The sequence below is a fragment of the Solanum stenotomum genome, chromosome 12 (assembly GCF_019186545.1).
Source record: "Solanum stenotomum isolate F172 chromosome 12, ASM1918654v1, whole genome shotgun sequence".
NCBI classification, from domain to species: Eukaryota; Viridiplantae; Streptophyta; class Magnoliopsida; order Solanales; family Solanaceae; genus Solanum; species Solanum stenotomum.
The window spans coordinates 42,946,988-42,971,162 of record NC_064293.1 but is presented as its reverse complement, the minus strand read 5'-3'; the positions used below and the strand labels follow the sequence as shown (position 1 = coordinate 42,971,162).

Here is a 24,175-nt window from a genome sequence, read left to right as displayed (position 1 = left end):
ATTAATATGTAAAATATAATAAGGGAAGCATATCACACTTGACGCGGATGTATATAGATATAGATAGATAAAATTATAAAATAATTGTTTTTATTACTAATGTTAATAATTGTTGTAAGAATATTCGAGATTTAATTAGAATTTGCACTCGACTTATGGCATGATAAATTGAAAATTTGGAAGTAGGAGTTTATAATAAAGAGAGATAATAATCAAATACACTTTTGAATGATTCTTAACAAAAAAAGTTTCACACTAAACTCTTTTTGTTTGAACTATCAATGTATCATCATCCGTCTATTTAAAATAAACCTCATTGAATAAACGATAATAGTTCAGATAAAAAAAAGGCCAAACACATACACAGCCCCTCAAACTTGGCCCAATTTTTCATTTTGACACTCCAACTTAGCCTTGTTCCATTTTAACCCTTGAACTCCATTTTTTCTGTTCCATTTTAACACGAAATATTATTTTTATGATTTCTTTATTTTATATATATTCTTCAAATGCAACTTCTTATTTTAAATCGACACGTGTCAATTAATTTTAGTTAAAAAAAATAAAAATTAACATAAAATAATTCTTTTTAAAAAATAATAATTTCTTTTTAAGAGTGTTATGTATTTTTGTGTGAAAAATAACCGACGAAATTGTGTTGGTAACATTTTTTAGTAGTGTTATTAGCAATGAACAAGAGTCTTTTTTTACTCGTATTGAAGATGAGTTTTTTTATTCGTATTGATTTATATTAAAAATTAAAAGTGAGTATTTGCGTTAAATTTAGATAGCCTAGATGATAGAAAAAATAAATAAGTAGTGTTATTTAATTAATTGAATGTTTAAGAAAGAAAATCAAAGAACTTTCGTCAATTTATTTTCATGCAAAAATACAGAGAAATCTCAAAAAATAATATTATTATTTGAAAATTTTTATATTCGTTTGCGAATGTTTAATTTTTTTATGAAAATTAACAGGCACACGTCTATTTTTTAAATTTTTTTAACTAAAATTAATTGACACGTGTCGATTTAAAATAAGAAGTTGCATTTGAAGAATATATATAAAATAAAGAATCATAAAAATAGTATTTTGTGTTAAAATGGAACAGAAAAAATGGAGTTCAAGGGTTAAAATGGAACAAGGCTAAGTTGGAGTGCCAAAATGAAAAATGGGGCCAAGTTTAAGGGGCTGTGTATGTGTTTGGCCTAAAAAAAAACTAAAGAATTAAAACACACATGGAGAATTAACTATCAACTCTAATAAATGGCTTAAGTCATACAGAACCCCTTAAAGTTGTTTGGATATTTCACTTGAACACCTCAATTAAGGCTCGTACCTATTGAACACTTCAATTGTTCAAAATGAGTATCTATTAGACATTTTTCATGACATGGCAAGGAAGGTGCAATACATAGTTAATTGGGCGCGTGGAGGGATACTTTAGCATTTCTTTAATGTCTGTTCTTTTATTTCTTTGTCTCTTTCTTCTTCTTTCTTCCATAGTCATAGTACTTCCAACAACATCGCCATTCCCGCCATTGCTGCCGCTGTCTCCCCACCATCATCTACCCTCTCTTCTATCTCTTTTCTTCAGTCATCCCTCCGTCTCCCTCAGCATTGTAGATTTCATCTGGAGAATACCATTACATTTCCTCTTCCATTTTCTTTAAATTTGACAGCCACTACCATTTTATTTATTGGAAAAAATGGATACCCACACTATCACTAGTCTATTTCTCCCTCCCTCCCTCTCTCTTTTCTTTTTGAAAAATAAATATCTAAACCTATGTATTAGCTTCTTTTTTTTTAAATCAGATCTGGAAAAATTAATTGTTGAATTAAGAGGAATGACGGCGACATCAACGACAACGGTGACGGCGACGGCGACGCTGGGTGGACGGCGATAGTTTGAATAGAGGAGTTGCTCATTTTTCACCTCTTGACCTTTACGAAGCTGTAAACCTGCTCACAAATTAGTTGATTATAAATCTCTCTTACTCCATTAATATATGATTGAAGTTGTGAACCAATAGAGTTCTTTAGCTCAACAAAATTAAAGAGAAACACAGTGGTCGAACTGAAAGTTGTCGACAATGGTTTCTAAATAGTTTTTTTTTTTTCAAAATTCCACATGTATGTCGTCAATTCGTCAATTTGCCACGACAGCGCGAGTGTACTACACACATATCACACATTTAGTTGATTATCAAAAAAGTGTTCAAATGGTTCAAATTTGAATGAGTAAAAGTGTTCAATAGGTACCAACCTCAATTAAAGTGTGTAAATGAATTATGCAAACAACTTTGGGAGGCTGTGAATGACTTAGGCCCTAATAAATATATATTGGTCCAATGGCCATAATGATGAAAGGAACAATTGAATACACCTACTATCTATCACACACCATAAAACACTTTAAACTGAAAACAACTTGAACTAATGAGCACTACCAACATATAAAAAAGTGTCATTTTCAAGTTTACTAGGAGTCATTGAACACTTGGTAGAATGGTAAGTACTTTTTCATCATTAAACCAGAGGCCTCGAATTTGAGTCCCAAGCATCAATGTAGGACTTTTTGGTGCAAATCTAGATTTAGTTCGATGTGAATATTGGACGCCGAACCGAAAAAAAAAAAAAAGGTCATTGAACAAATACGTCCTAGCATTATCAATTATATTTTTTTATTTTATCTTTTTCTGGACTTTATAATAAAGAAGATGGAACTTATCACATAGGGATGCAATTCAGAAAATAGATGCACATACAAAGTACTACAAAATAGTTTAATCAACAAACAACAAATAACATACCAAAAATTGCATAATAAAAGGACAATGATATTAGTTTTTTTTTTTAATTCTACAGCTCATAATTATTGATTATTCAGAACGACCCCAACAAAAGTTGTGATTTGCACATCAACACCCCCACTTAATTAGTGTAGTTTTTCAGTGCGGCCCCATCCTCACAAGCTTTAGCTTCAGGTGTTGGCTCCACCGTCGGCGACGGAGGAACCGCCGTACACAACAACTCAGATGGCAGATCGGGGATCCCCTTCAAGTAAAAGGTGTAGAATAGCTTGAAAGGGAAGATGAGTTGCTGCAATTTTACTTGACCGGAAACCCCAGCAAATATGCCGGATCCACCGGTGACGGCGAGGTAAGTGTCTTCATAGGTCAAGTACGATCCCTGAACGGCGATTTGACCGTAATCGCCGAAGTAGAAGCTGTAAACAGCTTCATAGCGATCTCCTTTCTTCTCTTCTTCGTGCTTGATCAGAATGCAGAGTCCTGCTGTTATTCCAACTCTCTTCTTTAGGTCTGCAGTATATAGCTGCAACATACCAAGAATCAGCATAAGAATAAAAAAGTGGAAAAAAGATGCATTCTATCTTTTTGAGTATTTAGGTTCTGGTATTTTGATTGCAAAAAGAAACGTACCTTGTTGCTAAAGGGGACAAGATCTCCGAGTGAATTGACATTCTTTTGACTCAATCGAAGATAAGCAGGGCTTCCACGGTCACGTTCATTGAGCTCATAGACACTAAGTTCTTGAACTTCAGCTGAAATCAAGAAAATACCCCCAAAAAAGAAAAACAGAACAAGAAAAAATAAGTATCACAGATTGAACATAAGGTTTTTGATAAAATGTGATAAAGAAGTTAAATATTCTTACTGTTAGTTGAATCTGTTGAGCTGTTCTGGCTCTTGCAGGAAAATGATCTGGAAGCAGTAGTGGAGGTGGTAGTAAGTTTATGAGTTTGAGAAATGAGAGGGTTAGGGAGTTTAAAAGATTGGATCTTTTGAGAAAGAGAAGTAGTTTGGAAGGCAGAGGGTAGCTTGTATGAGGAAGAAGAAATGGCTCTAAGAGCAGCAGAGGCTGAGGAAACAGTGGCCATTGCTGAAGAAGAAATGAACTATTTGTTGGTTCTAGTGGTAAAACAAAAGACTTACAAGAAAGTTAAATAAGGTTGTTGTTGAGACTGATGAAATGATCGTTGGTGGGGTGATCTATTATATAGAGTGGTGAGGGGGTCCAATTTCCATGTGTGGAAAATGGGAATCAATTCAGTCTTCGTTATCCGTATTACTCCCTCCGTCTCTATTTACTTGTCCATATTTCCTTTTTTGGTTGTCCTTATTTAGTTGTTCATTTTGACAAATCAAGAAAGGACAACAAATTTTTTCCTATTATACCCTTATTTACACTTCTTGAAAATTGTAAAAGTGTATGTTGTTTCCCTCCAATTTATTTCACTTTAATTCAAATAAGTGGTTGTAATTTTGAAGTGAAAAGTTGTCATAAGGGTAAAATTATAACTTCACTGTGCTAATCATTGTTGCCTTAATCTGTGTGCCATTTCTAAAGTGGACAACTAAAAAGGGACGGAGGGAGTAGAATCTAACTATTTCTGAATTTCACATCGCATACAAAGGCGTATTTAAAGGGGTCATCGAATTCACGTGAATCTATGGTCCCCTTTCGAGATAATATATAATAGTGTTATATTTTTTTTTAAATATTAAAATATAGACATGTGAGCCCACACTTGAAGTATCACATAATACGATTATGATCGGGTGCACCTCTCTCCGCGAGGTTAGAAATTTGAATTTTATATTTATCTTGTTTTATTTTTCTTTCTAAAATTAGATAACACTTCTCTAAGTGGTAATTGGTAATATATATATATTTTTTATTTTTTATTTTTTATTTTATTTTTTATTTTATTTTTTTATTTTTTTTAGAGCTATAATTTTAAAATTTTAACGGTTTTCAGTAGTAAAAACCTAAATGTCAAGATCAAATTTATATCATAGATCAACTTTTTTATAATAGTGCACCCATCATCTTAAAATCCTGGAAACGCCTCTGATAGCATAGGATCCCATTTGGAGGAAAACACTATCTACCAAAAACTTTTTCATAATCAAAACTCGAATATGAAATCTCTAATTAAGATAAGACCAATCTCATCCATTATACCACATTAATACTAATTATAAGATGTGTGATTGATTATATTGATGGACGGTGTTAGATGTGATGATGGGAGTTTGTGTGTTTTCACAAGTTGAACACTCCCCAGTCCCTAATTATTTGTTCATTTATTTCTTTTTAGTTGTTTATATTTATTTGTTCATTTTGATAAATTAAAAAAAAATATTTTTTTATTTATTATATTCTTAATTAATTATTTTGAAAAATGTATATCTTCTTGAAAAATTTAATTCATTTACTTCGTAATTAATATGAATAAAATAATAAATTTATTATATTAATTATTATTTTCTTATTAGGTGTGTTAATTTAAAATTGAATGAATAATCAAGGACATAAGTATTAGGGAATAGTCAAAGGTTGTAAAAGAATAAACAAGAATGTTATGGCCAATGTGAGAAAAAGTGGCTACACGTGTTTCTCCTGTCTGTGCTGTTTTTTGAAGTGGCCAACGCAACTATTCATTGGTGGTCTCTGCGGCTCTGCCTGCCTCATATGTTGTGACTTCTTGCCTTTTAATAATTCACACCTCTCCGTCCAATTCTTTTTAGTAAAAATTACAAAAGTATCTACGTAAAACTTTAATTAACAATATATATATATATTTAATTATGAACGAAGTTTTTAAATTACAAACATAACAGATAAAATAATTTTTTATTTTAATTATTTATTTATTTTCGATTTTAGTATCTCTTTTTTTTGGAATTTTGTATTTTTGGGGAATGATAATCATGTATTAATTTTTCTTATATTAGCTCACCAATTACCGTTTTTATTGTGCTTTGCAAATATTTTTTTACTTTTTCTGCCTTTTTTATTCAATCGATGTGAAAAGTAAAAAAAAATTATCTTTCAACCTCTTTAGTTTCCAAGCAATTGTTATTTCCTATGCACTTCTATTTTCTTGAAATTTTTTTTAAAACTTCTCTCTTCCGTCCGGGTTCTTCCTCTCTCTCCGAGTTCTGTTCAGCTGCATATTTCTTCACTTTCAATAGGTTTGTTATATTTTACCTTTAGGGGTCGTTTGGTTGGGAATTAATTATCCTAAAATTAATTATTATAAAATTAGTGTTATTTTGGGATAACTTATCCCACTATATGTATGAGATAACTTATCTCATTATAATGCTATAAATAATGGGAAAAGGTATTCCAAACATGTCAACCAAACAAGACATTTAAATTTTATTGCAGGACTATTTATTTTTATCTCTCACACCAAACGAGCCCTTAGTTCTTCCTTAATATACTATGGATAGGACGCTCCGAAAAAAGCCCTAGGCTTAATAAACCAATCGTAGTTGGGAAAAAGGTTTAATATACCCTGAACTTTCAAAATAATATGTATATACCCTCCGTTATACTTTAAGGTCATATGTATTCCTACCGTCATACTTTTGAATCATATATATCCTTTATATTAATCAAAGAACGTGACACCATCTCAATAACTTACCCAATTTTTTAATTTTTAAAAAAAATCCAAATTTAAAAACCCACACAATTATATTCTTACCCGCATTAAGGTCCAAATTAAAACCCACCCATTTTGCATTGCCACAAACTTCTGCAATCCTTCCAACAAAGTAATTGATCAGAAAACTCACAAAATCAACAGCTTTACAACTTCATAACATCAAAGTATAACCCAAAACATTAATAAGACAATTAAGAAATCAATTCGATTGTCCCAGAAACTTAAAATTACATATATTATCTACAACTATCTTCATAACTACAATAATTATATAAAGCAACAAAACTTAAATCGTTAAATTAGTATATTCCACTCTGTTTAGGTTCTTCATGACTAAGTAATTACCCAAGAAAGAGAAGTTTATTAACAGTAACGAAGATGCGATTCAGCGAGAAATAGGAGTCATTGGAGAGAAACTCAGAGACGGTTCAGAGTTCATCTAGAATTGTAATCTTCCAATAAAAGATTACTTTCATCATCTTTAAACTTTGTTCCATCTGGTTTCACTAGCTTTACCTCCAAATCCAACTCTTACATAGGTAATTCAATTTCAATTTTGTAATTTGATAAAGCATTAATTTTTTTGAAACCCACAATTTTGGAATGACAAAAAGCTGGTGGGTACAGTGAAGGTGAGGAATCCAGAGTCTTTGAATGGAGTATGAAAGCGGTAGAGACGCACGCTGAGAAGCTTGAATCGGAAATCGGAGATTTCTGGAAGCTTTTGTTACTCGCACTTTGGTTAGGGTTTCCCTAATTTGGGTCTTAAAGCGGGTTAGGATATACTCCATCTGTTTCACAAATAATGACCTTTTTTCCTTTTTAGTCAGTTTCAAAAAAATGACCTCTTTCCTTTTTTGGTAACATTTTATTTTTTGCTTTTCACGTGGCATGTTTAAGACCACAAGATTAAGGACAATTTTGTACATTTGACATAATTTTAATTTAGGACCATAAGATTCAAAAGTCTTCTTTAATTTCTTAAACTTCGTGTCAAGTCAAACCAGACCAATCTTTTTGAAACGGAGGGAGTAATTGTTTTGGGTTTCAAAATTTGGATTTAAGAAAAAAATTAAAAAATCGGGTAACTATTGAGATGGTGCCACGTGTTTGTCCGTTTGATTAAAGGATATATATGGTCCAAAAATACGACGGTAGGTAGACATACGACCTTAAAGTATAATAGATGATATATACATACCATTTTTTAAAGTTCGAATATATTTGACCTTTTTCCCAATAATAATAACTGAATTTGTCCAATTCTAACTTAGTTTTAGTTGATTTGTTTTTTTAATTGGAGTAATTTGTTTAGTTGCTAACTAAGCTAGCGTTTGGCCATAGATTTCCAAATATTTTTGGCAAATATTATTTGAGTGAAGATTTGGGTGAAATTTCACCATATGTTTAGCCATAGTATTTGGGAAACATATTTCATTTTTTTAAGAAATATTATTTATACCCATAAATTTTTAAAACTATCAAAACTAACCATAAATTTGTATTACATAGCAAAATAGAAATGTCACGTAGCAAGATTCATGACTTCCGCAACAAATCAACAAACATCATTACAGTAAATATTCGCATTGTTAAAAGAGACTAGTACAAATCATGATAACGAAAATACAACTAATATGAATTTGAAAAAGAAGGAAATAAATATCGTAATCATTGAAGCACCTCTGCCTTCTCTTCCAGAAGAGTTCAAACTATTCTTTAATATAATCTTCTCACATTCTATGAACAATCTCTTCTCGATGAGCTTGCATTTGCAAATAAGATGATCGAGAAGATGAAGCGATGTTACCCTTATTCGTCATTTTCATCAACAATCATATCATCACTTTCATATTCATTGAATATTCCATCACTGTTTTGATGTTCACGTAAAAATTCATTGAGTTCAAATTTACATCATCAAACTTATCTCGATTTTCAATTTTCTCAAAAAACTCATTCCTAACTTCTATCAATCGTGGACCAGTGATGGCATAACCTTTAAATCCAGACTTCCTTGCATCATCATGTAGGATACTTATAAGGATTGATGTTTCTTCATCGGTCCATCTATTAGCAGCTGAACCACGTGATTCTTTATTTTTTTTTGCGTTTCTACAATACAACATCAACATGACAACATATCATATACATAACTTATTTTTTTTTTAGTCTTTAACTAAAAATGAAAGACGTACGTTGCACTTGTCGAATGATAAAATAAACACAAGGAGAAAAGATTCTTATCATTCATAACTCTTAAAACCTAGACAAGAGAACAAATTCATACAAATCAATTCAAGCAAGATCAATCTAAAGAAAATTCATACATATATGCTCTTTATAATAGAAAAGTTTATTAATTGAGTTAGTTGGCAGATGGAGAGTTAATTGAGTTAGTTGGCAGATGGAGAGTTAATTGAGTTGGTTGATGTTAATAAATAGAGTGTTTTTGTAAAAGATAAAAGTTTGGTGTTAAATTTAAATTTTTAAAACTTTCCAAATAATGAGATTTGGCCCAAATACTAGAAAAAACTAGTATTTGGGAATTTGGATTATTTGCCAAAAAAATTTGCCAAATAACAAGAAAGTGTATGGACAAACAATATTTGCCAAAATTTTTCCCAAGTTTTACTTGGGAAATCTATGGCCAAACGGGCCCTAAAACTTTTGTTTGACGGATCATATTTTTATAGTATAAATTATAGGAACCACATATTATAAGTATTAAATAACATCTTATCCCTTCTAGTTTTCTATTTACCAAAAATCCCTTAAAAATGATGTTTGTGGGATACATAGCGTTGTGCACGGGATACATTAGGTTTGATACGTTCTACATAGCGGGATACATAGCGTTGTGGACGGGATACATTATGTTTGATACATTTCACATAGTGGGATACATAGCGTTGTGCACGAGATACATTAGGTTTGATACATTCCACATAGCGGGATACATAGCGTTGTGCACGGGATACATGCAGGATGCATAGGTAAATAAGGGATTTTTGAAATAAGTAGGGATAAATAGATATTAAGGTAAGTAAAAGAGTGTAGTTAAATAATTTGTCCATTTTGGTATATGCTAAGTTTGCCACAAAGACAAGGAGGTTAATCTTTAAATTTGTCAGGAAATGGAGCAAATGCTCATTTGAATAGAACACATATTAGATATGCTTATATAGATTCAAACTTCAAAGGTATTAAATATGTAAAGATACACAATTAAAACTAAATTAGATCTAACCACAAATTTGAGTTAAAACCCAAATTGTTCTCAAGAATCCAATGAACAGCCTAAATAATTAAGATAAGCAAGAAGTAAATTACCACTAAAACATGATGTAGTGGAGTCTACAAGCAGAAGTAAGATAACCTTAGAACCTCTCAAAGGTATATAGGGTCTACAATAAGAAAGATATTTTTTTTGTTGTATGTTATTTTGGTTCTTGAAATGCATTAAGCAACAAGAACACAAGAAAGGCAAAAACAATTAATTACTGTCCAATCTCCATTTGCTCTGCTCCAAGATATATGCCCAAATGAGTGAAATCAGTTAGCAATATGTGTTTGTGTCTAAATTATACTGATCACTTTCTTTTCAGTACAATCGAGTCTAAACAGGCCAAATTAAGGCCTTATAACACTAAGCAAGACAGTTTCTTGAATTAGTGAAGTTCGTACCTTCAAGGACCTCAGAGTACACATTGGGATACTCAGCCATATATTTCATAATAATGGTTATTGCAGCGTTAACCGTGCTGTAGCCGCCTTGTAGTAAGCCTACAATGTATCGGACTCGTTCAAAAACTGTTCTTTCTCATTTGTCGCCTGGAGTATCTGAGACAAAATGTCTTCTGGTGCAGCAATTTTGTTCTCTGATAGATCACTTTTCCTTTGATTGCTGACATCTTGAACCTCTTTGCACATCTTTTCGGATGCTCGGTTGAAAGTTGTTCCTGGTAGATTTATAGGCATAGAGAGCAGACCAGTGGAAATGTCTTCAATATACGTGGACAATCTTTCAACTTTCTTTGTGTCATCGAATAATGTGCAGGCCAATGAGAATATGTACTTCCTAACAGCAGGTAAAACCTTAAAATTTGTGGACAGTTCCAGTCAGTCTGAAGATGGCACCTCAAAATTGCATCTGCTACACTTACAAATCTTTGAAGAGACACTAATCTGAGAGGGGCTGATAGCAATTTGCGCGTGCTTGCAAAGTCTTCATGATTAGCTTTCTGATGAGTCTTAGGAAAGATTCTGTCAACAGTACTCGGCCACCAGATTCGAACTAGCTTATTTTCATTTGAAAATAGAAACTTATTGCCCTCTGCACCAGACAAGAACACCATTGTTCTTGAAATAGTATAAAAGAAAAGAAAAGAGGAGACTGTTACCAAGAAGGAAAACTATAAAGAGGAATTCCATTGAAGAACACAATGGAGGTAGCCAGAGTTTTGCAAAAGCATAATTTTAAAATGTCAAAAGAGAGACACATTGTAACATGACAACCAGATTCCACGCTGGAGTAAAGCATTGTTAAAACTTTTAGATTATTCTCAATATATCTTGATTAGTTTGTATTAATCAATCAGTTTAGAATGTGAAACATGAAAGTAGACTCTTTATGACCCCTGATAATTAGGCCATGTTACTACATAAGAATGTGTGCGTTCTGAATTCTTTATTGATAACAACATTAAGGAAACCTTGCTTGTACCTATATAATTCAGCCTCTCTTTGTACTAAAGAAATCATGCAAATTACCAAGCAATATAAGCATAAGAACACCAAGCTTATCATATATGACAAATCACAAAACCACTGCAAACGCACAATATTCATTACTTCGATTTGTATGTAGAAAAAACATGCTAAACTAAAACAAGCCAATAAACAACAAAAAGAGAAAAACTTGAACTATTTCTAGCAACTTCAAAAGATTTATATAAACAGAGAATAAGATGTTGGGAGAAATGTGAAATTTCACCAAGGAAATGACAAAATAAACATCTTTTATTTTTGATTCAGAATCACAAATTTCATCTGTTGAATCTCCTTGAAGCTTCCATTCCCTAGTGAATCAACAAGCAGTCATTGTAGTATAGTGGTAAGTATTCCCGCCTGTCACCCGGGTTCGATCCCCAGCAACGGCGTACATTTGTCCTTTTGGACAAAAATATTCACATGAACAATTAAGCAACATTCATATTTAGAGAGAAAGCTCAAAGAATTGAAAGAGCTCTAATCCCTACCATGTCCTTGCATGAAAAATAAAATGTGTACAATTAAAGATAAATAATCATCTTAACAAGATCATTTTTGCCGATGAAGAACGAAATCTGTCATAGCAAGTAGTGGAGCTGCCTTCTCTGGATCAAAACCAACAAGCTGCTCCTTGGCCTCCTTGCTAAGTTTTTGAGCATATTCTTTGGACTTGTCAATGCCAATCATCTTTGGGTACGTCAATTTGTTAGCCAACAAATCCTTCCCCGCTGTCTTTCCTAATTGCTCAGAGGATTTAGTAACATCAAGAATATCATCCACAACCTGATACATCAGTCCAAAACACTGCGAGAATTTCCTAAGTCCATTAATCTCCTCCTCAGACGCACCACCAACCAATGCTCCTACAATGGCTGCGGCCTCTGTAAAATCGGCTGTCTTGTGACTATGAATATACTTGAGCTCTTCTAATCCAGTATCAGATTTATCTCCACACAGCAAGTCAAGCACCTGGCCAGCCACTGCCCCCTCTGGTCCTATCAATCTTGCTAGTTCTCCAACAGCACGAACCATTGTTTTTGGGTGCACCCGTTTAGTGGTTGTTGCCATGTGCTCAAATGCTAAGGCAACAAGTGAATAACCAGCTAAAACAGTGACATTTTCACCAAAAACCTTGTGATTTGACAGCTTTCCTCGACGGAGATCACCATTGTCCATGCAGGGAAGGTCATCGTGCATCAGACGCATAGAGATTATCATCTCCATTCCGCAAGCAGCAGGCATCACCGTTGATTCTTGGCCACCAACAAGCTCACAGGTGGCTATGCAGAGTACAGGGCAAACCCGCTTGCCTTCAGAAAGGAGTGAGTATCTCATTGCTTCATGGAACTTGATAGACTCTCTGATTGGAACAGCAGCATCCAAGGCTTGATTGACAGATTTGATCTTTTGAAGCATGTAACTTTTGAAATCAAAGACACTTGTTGTCTTTCCAGATTCTCTACATATGTTTTCATGTTTGATAACTTCAGATTCATTCTTGGAAAGATCTGTGCTATTACAAAAGGATCTTGCTTTTGGGAGGAATATAACTTCTGTTGTTTCCTCTGAAGAAAGAAGCAACTTTGTTCCTGTAGATCTGGATCTTTTTGGAGTACCTCTTGTACTAAGTTTTGCAAGATTGTGGATTACTCCTTTTCACATAGACATGACTCTTAACTTGAGAAGTCTGCCAATCTTTTTCTCTGATCTGGTGAATTACTATCCAGACTGGAACCCTCAAGCCAAAAACTTTATGGGACCTTGCTATAACTCATGAGTTGGCTCTTTGGTATTTTGCTCACACCTATAGAGGATGAGTGGAAGATTTTATCCACATAATGGTCTCACTCACATGACTTTAAGAAAAAATTGATTTCCAAAGTGAAAGCCACGAAGAAAATTATAACTCCTACATTTAAAAGGCAGATCCAGTTTGAAAGTAAGTCAAAATTTTTGGCACATTCATAATTTATAAAATCTTTAAGTTTGAATGAAGTAGGGGAAGTTGACAAAGCACCAACCAAAGCTATACTCATTAATTATATATGACAAAAATGCAGAAATATTTTATGAAACTGAAGGCATTTCCCCTTTCTCTTCGTCAGTAAATATTCTTCATTGCCAAAGATATGATGAAAATGGTAAGATCTTTCTTTTGTGGCCATGAACCATCCAGATATATCACTTGCACTAACTTGATTCTAATTAATAAGAAAGGGATTAGTACTTTTTCAGATTTGAGGCCTATCAGTCTTGACAATTTTACAGCTAAAAGGCTAGTTCATTTGCTACCTGATCCAATTTCTCCTCAACAAGCTGGTTTTCTTAAAGGAAGAAGTATTGTAGAAGATATATTACTTGTTTAGGAGATTGTCCATGATATGAAATTGAGGAGTAGACCAAGCAATGTTGTAATAAAATTGGACATGACAAAGACAGTTCCGAAGAAAGAGGTATTTGGGAAGAGACTCATTTACATGGTGTATAGAATTATCTCTAATAATTGGTATTCCATTTTGATCAATGGGCAACCATGTGGTTTCTTTCAAATCAACCAGAGGAGTAAAACAAGGTGATCCTTTTCTCTATCACCAACTCTATTCATTTTGGCCTCAAAATGCATGTCTAGGGCATTAAGTGCATCACACTCAGATCACGAATTTGCTGGATTTGGCATGCCAAAATGGAGTCCAGACATAAACCATCTGGCTTATGCTGATGACACTATTGTATTTGCCTCTGCTAATGAAGAATCACTAATATTGATCATGAATACTCTCTCAACATATGAAATAGTAAGTGTTCAGAAAATGAACAAAGGCAAGATTGCAATCTTTCTTCATCACAATGCGAATCAAGAAATAGAAGCTAAAGTGTCTGAGATTACCAGAAGAGATTAATAGCATACTATAAAGAGATCACAGACAAGGTTTATAATAAACTCAACTAATGAACAGGGAAGCTACTTTCTATTGGTGGGAGGGTAACGCTCATTAAACTTGTGCTACAGATGCCTATACACTTGCTGTTTTCCCTAACTTGAGGATCTGATCATGCAAGAGATAAAAAGCTGGAACCAAAGATGGAAGGAGGCCACTGTTTATCATGAACAAATTCCTTATTGGGAGGAGAACATAATAAACAAACTTTTAACTAATCTGGTTTCTTTGGTTGCATGTAGACCTTCAAGGAAGACAAAGAACAACAGCACAAACATGGACACATACAAAACAGTACAGAAACAAAACTGGTGTAATGTTTCCTGGATTGGTTCAGTACAATAAACCTCTAAATTGGACTGGCTCAGCAGAGAGGAAACATGCTCATCTAGTACACAATAACAAGCAAAGAGAAAAGGTATGAAGCATCTACAAGAACCAAATGGGCTAGGCACATGCAGTACAAATCACAGACCCTAATCTCGATTTTACTATTAGGGTTGGTTTTGCACCATTATTCTATTGTTCAAAGATCAAATCTTTTTCACTGCAAATTTAAAAGAAAGGGCTCAATGTGGTTAACACAGTTTCAGACCGGAAAACAAAAAAGAAGATAGAAGCTCACTTACCGAGCATCGCAAAAAGCACAACATCGGGAACGAAGCATAGACAAACCTGAATGGAGGAATCAATCAACAATCGTAAAGAGCACAACATCTCTGTATTTCTTGAATGGTTGTTAAAATATAACAAAGGCTGTAGCTCTGACAAGCAGTCGTTGTAGTATAGTGGTAAGTATTCCCGCCTGTCACGCGGGTGACCCGGGTTCGATCCCCGGCAACGGCGTTATTCATTCTTTTTTGTAATTTAAAAGCTTTAAACATATGAAATTTATGAGTGAGTACATTGTCCTTTTGGACATTAGAAAAGTCAGTTTCAGATGGACAAATTAAGCAGCATTCATGTTTCCAGATAAATCTCAAGGAACTGAAAGAGCTCTACTCCATACTATGTCCTTACATGAAAAATAAAATGTGCACAATTAATGTTAAATAATACAGGCATAATTATCCTAACAAGATCATTTTTGCCTATGAAGAACGAAATCTGCCATAGCAAGTAATGGAGCTGACTTTTCTGGATCAAAACCAGCAAGTTGTTCCTTGGCCTCCTTGTTAAGTTTTTGAGCATATTCTTTGGACTTGCCAATGCCAATCATCTTTGGGTACGTCAATTTGTTAGCCAACAAATCCTTTCCCGCTGTCTTTCCTAATTGCTCAGAGGATTTAGTCACATCAAGGATGTCATCCACAACCTGAAACAGCAGTCCAAGACACTTGGAGAATTTCCCAAGTCTATTAATCTCCTCCTCTGATGCACCACCAAGCATTGCTCCTACAATGGCCGCGGCCTCTGCAAAGTCTGCAGTCTTGTGACGATGAATATACTCAAGCTCTTCTAATCCAGTATCAGAGTTACCTCCACACAGCAAGTCAAGCACCTGGCCAGCCGCTGCCCCCTCTGGACCTATCAATCTTGCTAGTTCTCCAACAGCACGAACCATTGTTTTCGGGTGTACTCCTTTACAGGGCCGACTCAACAACATTGGGGGCCTAAAGCGAAACTTAAGAGAGGGCCCTAAAAAATTTTTCATCATATGTACTTTTATTTAAAATATATTTTTCTAGCTATTTCAGATGCAAAGTCATTAAGTATTGTTTTATAATCAATTTGTTTTAATAATTCCTTTTCAAATGATAATATAGCTAATTCATTCAATCTATCTTGAGACATTATTGATCTTAAAGAAGATTTAATCAATTTTAATTTCGAACGAAGAAAAATTTGGTTGAGGCAACGGTTATAAGAACTGTTAACACAATATGTGTATTTGGAAAAGAATCAAATCTTTTATTTGATTGAGTATTTTCATTACATCAATATCTTCTACTTGTATTGTTTATCTTTAACACTTTTACTTCAAAAAATAAATCTAAACCATCAATTCAGAATAACTAGTATGTGTTAAAGAAAGTTCAAGGTTAAAACAATATTTTAAAAAAAATTTATCATCTAGTAATCTCAATATTTTACCACTAAATAAGAAATCAAAAATATTTTTTAATATGCTTCAATTGGTTCAAATCTATTTTAAAGTAAAAAAATAGTTTGATCTACTCTACATAAATAACGATCAACTCTAAAGATTCTTCGAGGGACTTAGTGATTTTGTTATCCATATTTTCATCAAATTGTTTCTTACGAAAATCATATTTATATTCATGTCATATGCAATTTCTTTAGTAGAAATCATAGCACTCATAGTACATATAATATTATTTTTTTAAAATAATATATATAAGTAATTGTTTTTTTAAAATGGGGGCCCCAAAAAATATGAGGCCCCAAGCGATGGCTTTAGTGGCCTAGGGGTTAAGACGGCCCTGCTCCTTTAGTGGATGCTGTCATATGCTGAAATGCTAAGGCAACAAGGGAATAACCAGCTAAAACAGTGACATTTTCGCCATAAACCTTGTGATGTGACAACTTTCCTCGACGGAGATCATCGTTGTCCATGCAGGGAAGGTCGTCGTGCATCATACACATAGCATGTATCATCTCCATTCCACAAGCAGCAGGCATTGCTGTTGATTCTTGGCCACCAACAAGCTCACAGGCGGCTATACAGAGTACAGGACAAACCCGCTTGCCTTCGGAAAGGAGTGAGTATCTCATTGCTTCATGGAACTTGATAGGCTCTCTGATTGGAACAGCAGCATCTAAGGCTTGATTGACAGATTTGATCTTTTGAACCATGTAACTTTTGAAATCAAAGACACTTCTTGTTTTTCCAGCTTCTCTGTATATGTCTTCATGTTTGATAACTTCAGCTTCATTCTTGGAAAAATCTGTGCTATTACAAAAGGCTCTTGCTTTTGGCCGGATTATAACCTCTGCTGTTTCCTCTGATGAAAAAAGCAACTTTGTTCCTGCAGATCTGGATCTATTTGGAGTACCTCTTGTACTCAATTTTGCAAGATTGTAGATTACTCTTTTTACCATATACATGACTCTTAAAGTGTGGATTACTCCCTAATTTGGTGATTTACTATGTAACTTACTGAGGAACAAGCTTTCAAGCCAAAGCAGCAGGGTAGAAGCTATCTCATAACAAAGTCAAACATCTCTGGACCCACTCCATTTTGTATTACTAAAAGTAGGGTTGGGATGAGTTCCAAATATACAGACTGGGACCCTCAAGCCCAAAAATATATGGCAACTTGCTATAACTGAATTGGCTCTTTGGTATTTTCTTCATACCTTTAGAGGATAAGTGGAAGATGTAATCCACATAATGGTCCAACTGGCAGGACTTTTAAGAGAAATTGATTTCCAAAGTGTAAGCCACTAAAGAAAATTATCCACATTTAACTGGCAGATCCAGTTGGGAAGTAACTCAAAATTATTTGGGACATCCAATAATTTATAGAAGTCCAAGTTTGAATGAAAACTATACTAATTATATATGACAAAAATGCAGAAATGTTTGAATGAAGGGTAGAGAAAAGAGAAGTGGGAGGACCAATTACGATTCCTGTTTGGACTAAAAAAAATGAGCATGTCTCAGGTCATAGAAGTGCTGCAACAGCCAAAGAAGAGAAAAGAAAGACAGTAGAATAAGCTGCATATAAGACCTTATATCAAAGCAAGAAATAGACTTAACAACAAATGGGCAAATAAATCCACAGAATGATGTGAATAAGGATTTATATCTCAGATATCAATTGAAAAACCATGACAGTCTTAAGGTGGAGAAGAAAAGAAATGTGTATTGGCCATTATTTCATTCAAGATGTTAGAAGTTTGAATCTTTAAATGTACACATTCACGTCCTTGCCTTGTACTAACTTCTTAAACTTTAAATATACAAATTGGTTGACCAAAAATTCATATATTCATTGTTTAATACTATCAGGAATCACTGAGAATCCTGTTGTTACAATTTAATTCTCTCTGTAAGCAATATAATTTGCAAGAGCAAACAATGGAGCTGCTTTCTCTTGATCAAATCCAACAAGCTGAGCTTTTGCTTCTTTGTTTAACTCCTCAGCAAACTCCCTAGACTTCTCAATACCTATCAGTTTGGGGTAAGTTACCTTATCAGCAACCAAGTCCTTCCCAGCTGTTTTCCCCAATTGCTGAGAAGACTTTGTGACATCAAGAATATCATCCACAACTTGAAATAACAACCCAATACATCTTGCAAACTTCCTTAGCTTCTCCACATCTTCATCTGGTGCCCCTCCTAATATAGCCCCTAGCACCACTGACCCTTCTAACAAAGCTGCAGTCTTGTGCAGATGAATGAATTCTAAATGCTTCAAATCAACATCAGAAATACCTTCTGAAATTATATCTACAACCTGACCAGCTACAAGTCCCTCTGACCCAATACATTTAGCCAACTCACCAATCACCCTCACAATTCTATCAGAAGAAACCCCTTTTGTTTGAGTAGCAATGTGCTCAAAGGCTAATGCAAGAAGTGCATCCCCTGCTAAAACAGCCACATCCTCACCATAAATCTTGTGATTTGTTGGTTTCCCTCTTCTAAGATCATCGTTATCCATACAAGGAAGGTCATCATGAATCAAAGACATGGTATGAATCATCTCCACAGCACAAGCTGCTGGCATGGCTGTGGACTCAACCCCACCAACAAGCTCACAAGCAGCTATACACAACATGGGTCTGATTCTTTTCCCACCAGCAAGAAGAGAGTACCTCATGGACTCATGAATCTTGACCGGTTCCTTGATAGAGACTGCAGATTCCAAAGCCTTGTTGACAGAAATAGCCTTTTCAAGAACGTATTCTTTAAACTCCATTGCTTGTTTCTTGCTCTTGCTCTCCGCATCTGTCTGCTCCTTTGTAAGAACAGCTGAGACAGAAAGAGAAGAAGGGCTAGTGGAGAATTTCATCTTCAGATGAGGCATGAATCCGGGAGAGCAAAATCTGGATCTGCCTTTATTTCCAACGTCAGAAAGGGGATAATGGCTGTAACCCCAAGTTGTAATTGTTGTTGAAAGACTCATTCTTTCGATCTAATTTCTCAATTATTTTGGTTTCTCAAAGATAGAAAGGAAGATGATGAAGAAGGAGAGGATATCCAAAGCAGTATAAAAGTCTCCAACATCAAGGGTCCGCTCCATATCGATCGATTCGATTTGATTTTAAAGTTTATCAATTTGACTTATTAATTATTGATTTATAGAAATACTAAATCATTATTGAACCATTAAGATATTGATTTATCGATTCGATTATCAATTTAATCGTTAAGATTTGACACAAAAAAAATATTGAAAATCACTTAGAAACAAAGTGAAAAACCAAATGAACCATGCACATGAGTTCACAAGTTACATCTTGCTCAAAAACAAACATTTTTACATTATAAAATAACCAAGTGTTTGAGACAACCATAAATAAAAGTAGGAAACTAAATTTTAAGTCAAATACTTTATATACAAAATAATATAAATATAATTTTTTAATTTACTATCAGGTTATCGATTAACCCGTTAAGAAAAAACCTCAAACCATTAAGAATCGATAACCCGATAAGAAATAAATCAAAATTGTTATCAAAACTTCTAAACCAATAACTCAATACTGATAAATCAATAAAAAAAAATTCAATTTGAATTATCGATTTTGATTCGATTTTGAACAATCTAGATCCACTACAGGATAGTGAAGAGACGCAACTGCATATATAAAAAAATATTCTTCAAGGTTGGCCAGTGAGTGCCTAAATAATTTGTGATCCCATACTACTCTAACGAAGTAAGAAAAGAAACACTTCTAATTTTTTTTAGTCAGATTAAATCTAGATTAACGCTGGAAAGCAGGATAAATCATTGCCTAACATAGGAGACTTCACATTGAGGGTAAACCGTAGATGACTTTATACCTAGAAAGACTTGATACTATGTACTCGAACTTCAATTGAAACATCTGATTAAGAATGAAAAAATATTTGTCCTTCCACTTCAATCCTATTGTTAACAAAAAAAAAATACTATGTTTGGTACTGAGAAAACTATATTAGTAGTAGTATAATTTTAAAAATATGTTTCCAAGAAAAACAAGTCTGTTACAAATATTTTAAAATAGAGATACAAGTTTCACAAATAGTATTTTATTTCTCTTCAACCTCTTACACGTCTCATTCCATTTATATTTCCTTAATCCGTCTCAATTATATATATAAAATACTTTTTAAATAGAGAAAAATTTAAAAATAGCAAACATAATAGACATAATAAATACTCTTAATTCAACATAATTAAATTTTAGTCTTGGTCGCATGAATTAAGAAATTAACTTATTTTTAAAAGTTGACGATGGAATTTTGACTAAATACAGTTAATTGTGATTTTGTTTTGTTTTTAGGTTGTTAATATAGTACGTCATTAAATTTGTACAATAAATTAGGAATGTGTCGAGGGTAAATTTGAGGAAAGGAATTACTATAGTAGCTTTTTAATTTTATGGAACATTTATTTTAGATCAATTTTCAAGGTTATTTGATACTCCCTCCATCTCATTTTATATGTCATTTATTTCTATAAATAGTTGGTTCATAATATTTGTCCTTTCATAAAATCAATGCATAAATTGACATATTATTCCTTTTTTACTGTTGTAAGTTATTAGCATTGAAACATACATTTGACCAACTTAGAAAAGTTAAGTAAATGATTCATGTTCATTGGTTAAATTAATTAATCAAAATAAATGAATTCATATTCATTGATTGAAAATTTGAGTTTCAAAAAAATTAATTAAGGGTAGAAGGGTAAAATTACATCATTTCTTAATGCAAGTGCAAAGTAAAAAGATGACATATAAAAATGGGACGGAGGGAGTACTACTCCTTTTGTCCAATAATATTTGTCCTGTATATTAAAAATAGCAAAAATCTTTTTGGCCAGAAAATTTAGCCAATTTGGCCAAAATGATATTTTATCTTGTTATTTTACTCTTTTAAACATTTTTATCCTTTTAACTTTAATAGTTTTTAACTAAAAAATGGAAAAAAGATCAGTTTATTTTAAAATTTAAAAAAATATTATAGTTTTTTAAATTTTCTAGCCATTTAACACTTCCCTTAAAAAATTGAGAGATAATTTATCTTTTGTGTCTATTTTACCCTTGCTATTAAATGAGTATTATTTATCATCTGACACAATTTTCAAAACATTAAATTTAATAAAGTCAAAGGATAAATGTAATAATATAACCCTTAAACCATCTCCAACTCACCTCTATTTTACTCTCCATTTATATATTTGGAGAGTAAAATAGAGAATGGGCACTCCAACCTCTCTGTATTTTAGACTATATTCTTCATTTTTAGAGAGTTGAATAGTAGTTCTCCAACTACGATTCACACTCTCTATTTCACTTTTTCAATTTTTGATTATTATTTCTATTATTTTCTAATTAACATATTATTTTACATATAATGTCATTAATTAAATATCTAATATTCATAATTCTTTTTAAATATAATATAATATTTTTAAAAATATATTATTTAATATATACTACTTTCATCCCGAATTAAAATAATTTTAATTTTTTTTCTAATTTTCGTCTATAATTTTATTCTATTATTAATTTTCACTATAAAGAATGCACAAAATTAAAATGATAAGATGAAAAATTTAATTTAAAAATACAATACATAACATAATAGTTTAAATACAAGATAAAACACAATACAATGCATACCATAATAATAAATTTATCACAACAATAATTTAGTAATCCGGTAGGCCGTTTCCAAATTTAGCACTATACGGAAAAAAAAAATTAGGGTATGATGGTAGATGAAAATCTCCGGTTTGAACAATTTTTAGCTAGACATAAAAAAAAATGAAGGACAAAAATACTCATTTTGAACTTTGTAATGCATTAATAGAATATTTATGGGAGCAACGTAATAATTTTGAAAGTTGAGTGTTTATGTAATTGTATTTAACTTTTATTTAAATTTGTTCATTAATTTGTTTGTTATATAATATTTTCTTGCAATTTATGTTATTTAGAAATTTAAAATAAAATATAATTTTATATTAAATAAAAAATAATAATAATTTTATATCACATGAAAATTATATAAAGTAATTATTTGGGAAAAAGAAAGAAAGGACTTATATTATGAAATAAGAAAATAAGAATGAAATAAAAATAATAATATAATATTGAAAAGAAAGAAAAATATATTTTTTTAGAGAGTAAAATAGAGAATTAGATTGGAGTTGATTGTCTAAAAAATAGAGAACTTTATATTTGGAGAATAAAGTAGAGTTTAGGATTGGATATGCCCTTATTATTTATTGTTTCCTGAGGATTGTCAAGTCAATAGTGGATAACTATTGTTTGACAGAGAGTAAGAAAATTATGTATATTATTTAATTCAGAATAAAACAATAAAAAAACTAATGTCTTCTAAATTAATACTTATGAGTAATACAATTCTAATCAATTATCAAAGACACTCATAATTAAGATAATATTTGTAGGTGGCAAAATTTTCTAGAGCTAGTTTTAACGTGCGAATTAGTGTGCGAATTAGTGGTGAAGCTAGCATTACTTATGGGCTTATGGCTTGGGGTGGGGCATGGTATGATACAGTACGGTATTTTAATATTTGAATATTATAATTTTGATATTTGATTTTTAAAATAGTATATTATTATCATACCAATTTAATTTGGTATGGTGAGATATTTTAAAGTTTGGTTTCGGAATTTTACATTATGGTAAATTGATAATCATAGTTTGTGCAACTTCGACTAATGTATACTCGTATAATAGAGTATTATGACTCCAACAATTAAAAAAAGGTTTCAATTATATCATACTAATACATTACACATGTAGAAATATATATTCAAAATAAAATACAAACAACTCCTTTTATTAATCAATTAAATTTCAAATTCATTTCAATAAAAATAGAGTAATCAAAATTTCAACTCCTTTTATAAGTTTATACCAATACTAGGTTGCATATTTGTTAGTATTTTAATAATTAATATATATATAACGTACTATATACTTTTGTATGATATTCGATATTTCGATATGTTATTTCTATATACTAAATACCGTATCAAATACAAAAAAATGTATTCCATATGCCACATCAAATACTATAATATCAAAAGCACGATATTAAAAAATTCGATATAATATGATAATTCAAAATAAAGTACAAACAACTCATTTTAGTAGTTTATACCAATACTATGTTGCATATTTGTTAGTATTTTAATAATATATATATATATATATATATATTATATTACCCTTATATAGAAGGGAGAGTTGTGAAGGATCAACATGGCTGCAAAAGTTGTACCCTTGGCTGCAAGAGTTGTGAAGGACCAACATGGCTGCAAAAGTTGTACCGTGCAATTTCAACAAATACACAAGTAAGGGCATTTTCATAATTTCAAGGCATAAATTGGTACTTCTTTCATAAGCCACTTGTTATTGCTTAGTGCAGTTTTTTTCCAATAGTTAACTCATTCCCACTTTCTCCATTTCATTCTACGTTATTCTTTCTGAAGCTCTTCAAATTGTAGAGAAAATACTATCAAACGTTCTTAATTTCTTTGATTTTTTTTTTTATTTTGTCTATTTATTTACAGGAAATTAATAAATTTTGCGCTTTGCCATTGTCGAACACTTTTCAACTATTGCCAAATAGGGATATTTTTGTCATTCTGGTTTCCCGTCTGAAAGTGATAAGCCAGGCAGGGAAATTATTATCACTTCAACTTTTCAAAGGCTGCATTGTGTACGTGTCTTTCTCTCTATGCATTCATCAAACACCTACTCTTCTTCAATTGACCTATAATTTTTAAGGCTTTGGGGTCATCCCCATTTTCCCCC

General features: G+C 32.4%; 4 protein-coding genes, 1 non-coding gene and 1 pseudogene across 5 annotated transcripts; 1 reads left to right on the top strand and 5 right to left on the bottom strand.

Annotated features, from left to right (window-relative positions):
- Positions 1 to 2,889: 2,889 nt before the first annotated feature.
- On the bottom strand, positions 2,890 to 3,988 carry LOC125848995 (allene oxide cyclase, chloroplastic-like). Its single transcript, XM_049528966.1, has 3 exons — positions 3,683 to 3,988; positions 3,448 to 3,569; positions 2,890 to 3,340 (listed from the first exon to the last, which is right to left on the bottom strand). The coding sequence occupies exons 1-3, from the start codon at positions 3,903 to 3,905 to the stop codon at positions 2,939 to 2,941; spliced, it is 747 nt and encodes a 248-aa protein (XP_049384923.1). The 5' UTR covers positions 3,906 to 3,988; the 3' UTR covers positions 2,890 to 2,938.
- Positions 3,989 to 10,274: 6,286 nt separating this feature from the next.
- Positions 10,275 to 10,846, bottom strand: LOC125847447 (beta-amyrin 28-monooxygenase-like). Its single transcript, XM_049527065.1, has 2 exons — positions 10,655 to 10,846; positions 10,275 to 10,586 (listed from the first exon to the last, which is right to left on the bottom strand). The coding sequence occupies exons 1-2, from the start codon at positions 10,844 to 10,846 to the stop codon at positions 10,275 to 10,277; spliced, it is 504 nt and encodes a 167-aa protein (XP_049383022.1).
- A 431-nt stretch (positions 10,847 to 11,277) lies between these two features.
- On the bottom strand, positions 11,278 to 14,870 carry LOC125846745 (geranylgeranyl pyrophosphate synthase 7, chloroplastic-like; annotated as a pseudogene).
- Positions 14,871 to 14,974: 104 nt separating this feature from the next.
- Positions 14,975 to 15,046, top strand: TRNAD-GUC (transfer RNA aspartic acid (anticodon GUC)). The gene has a single exon. It is a non-coding gene; the product is annotated as a tRNA-Asp (tRNA).
- A 78-nt stretch (positions 15,047 to 15,124) lies between these two features.
- LOC125846747 (geranylgeranyl pyrophosphate synthase 7, chloroplastic-like) lies at positions 15,125 to 17,991 on the bottom strand. Its single transcript, XM_049526332.1, has 2 exons — positions 16,641 to 17,991; positions 15,125 to 15,795 (listed from the first exon to the last, which is right to left on the bottom strand). The coding sequence occupies exons 1-2, from the start codon at positions 17,267 to 17,269 to the stop codon at positions 15,282 to 15,284; spliced, it is 1,143 nt and encodes a 380-aa protein (XP_049382289.1). The 5' UTR covers positions 17,270 to 17,991; the 3' UTR covers positions 15,125 to 15,281.
- Positions 17,992 to 18,136: 145 nt separating this feature from the next.
- On the bottom strand, positions 18,137 to 19,403 carry LOC125846746 (geranylgeranyl pyrophosphate synthase, chloroplastic-like). Its single transcript, XM_049526331.1, has one exon. The coding sequence runs from the start codon at positions 19,294 to 19,296 to the stop codon at positions 18,205 to 18,207; it is 1,092 nt and encodes a 363-aa protein (XP_049382288.1). The 5' UTR covers positions 19,297 to 19,403; the 3' UTR covers positions 18,137 to 18,204.
- Positions 19,404 to 24,175: the final 4,772 nt, after the last annotated feature.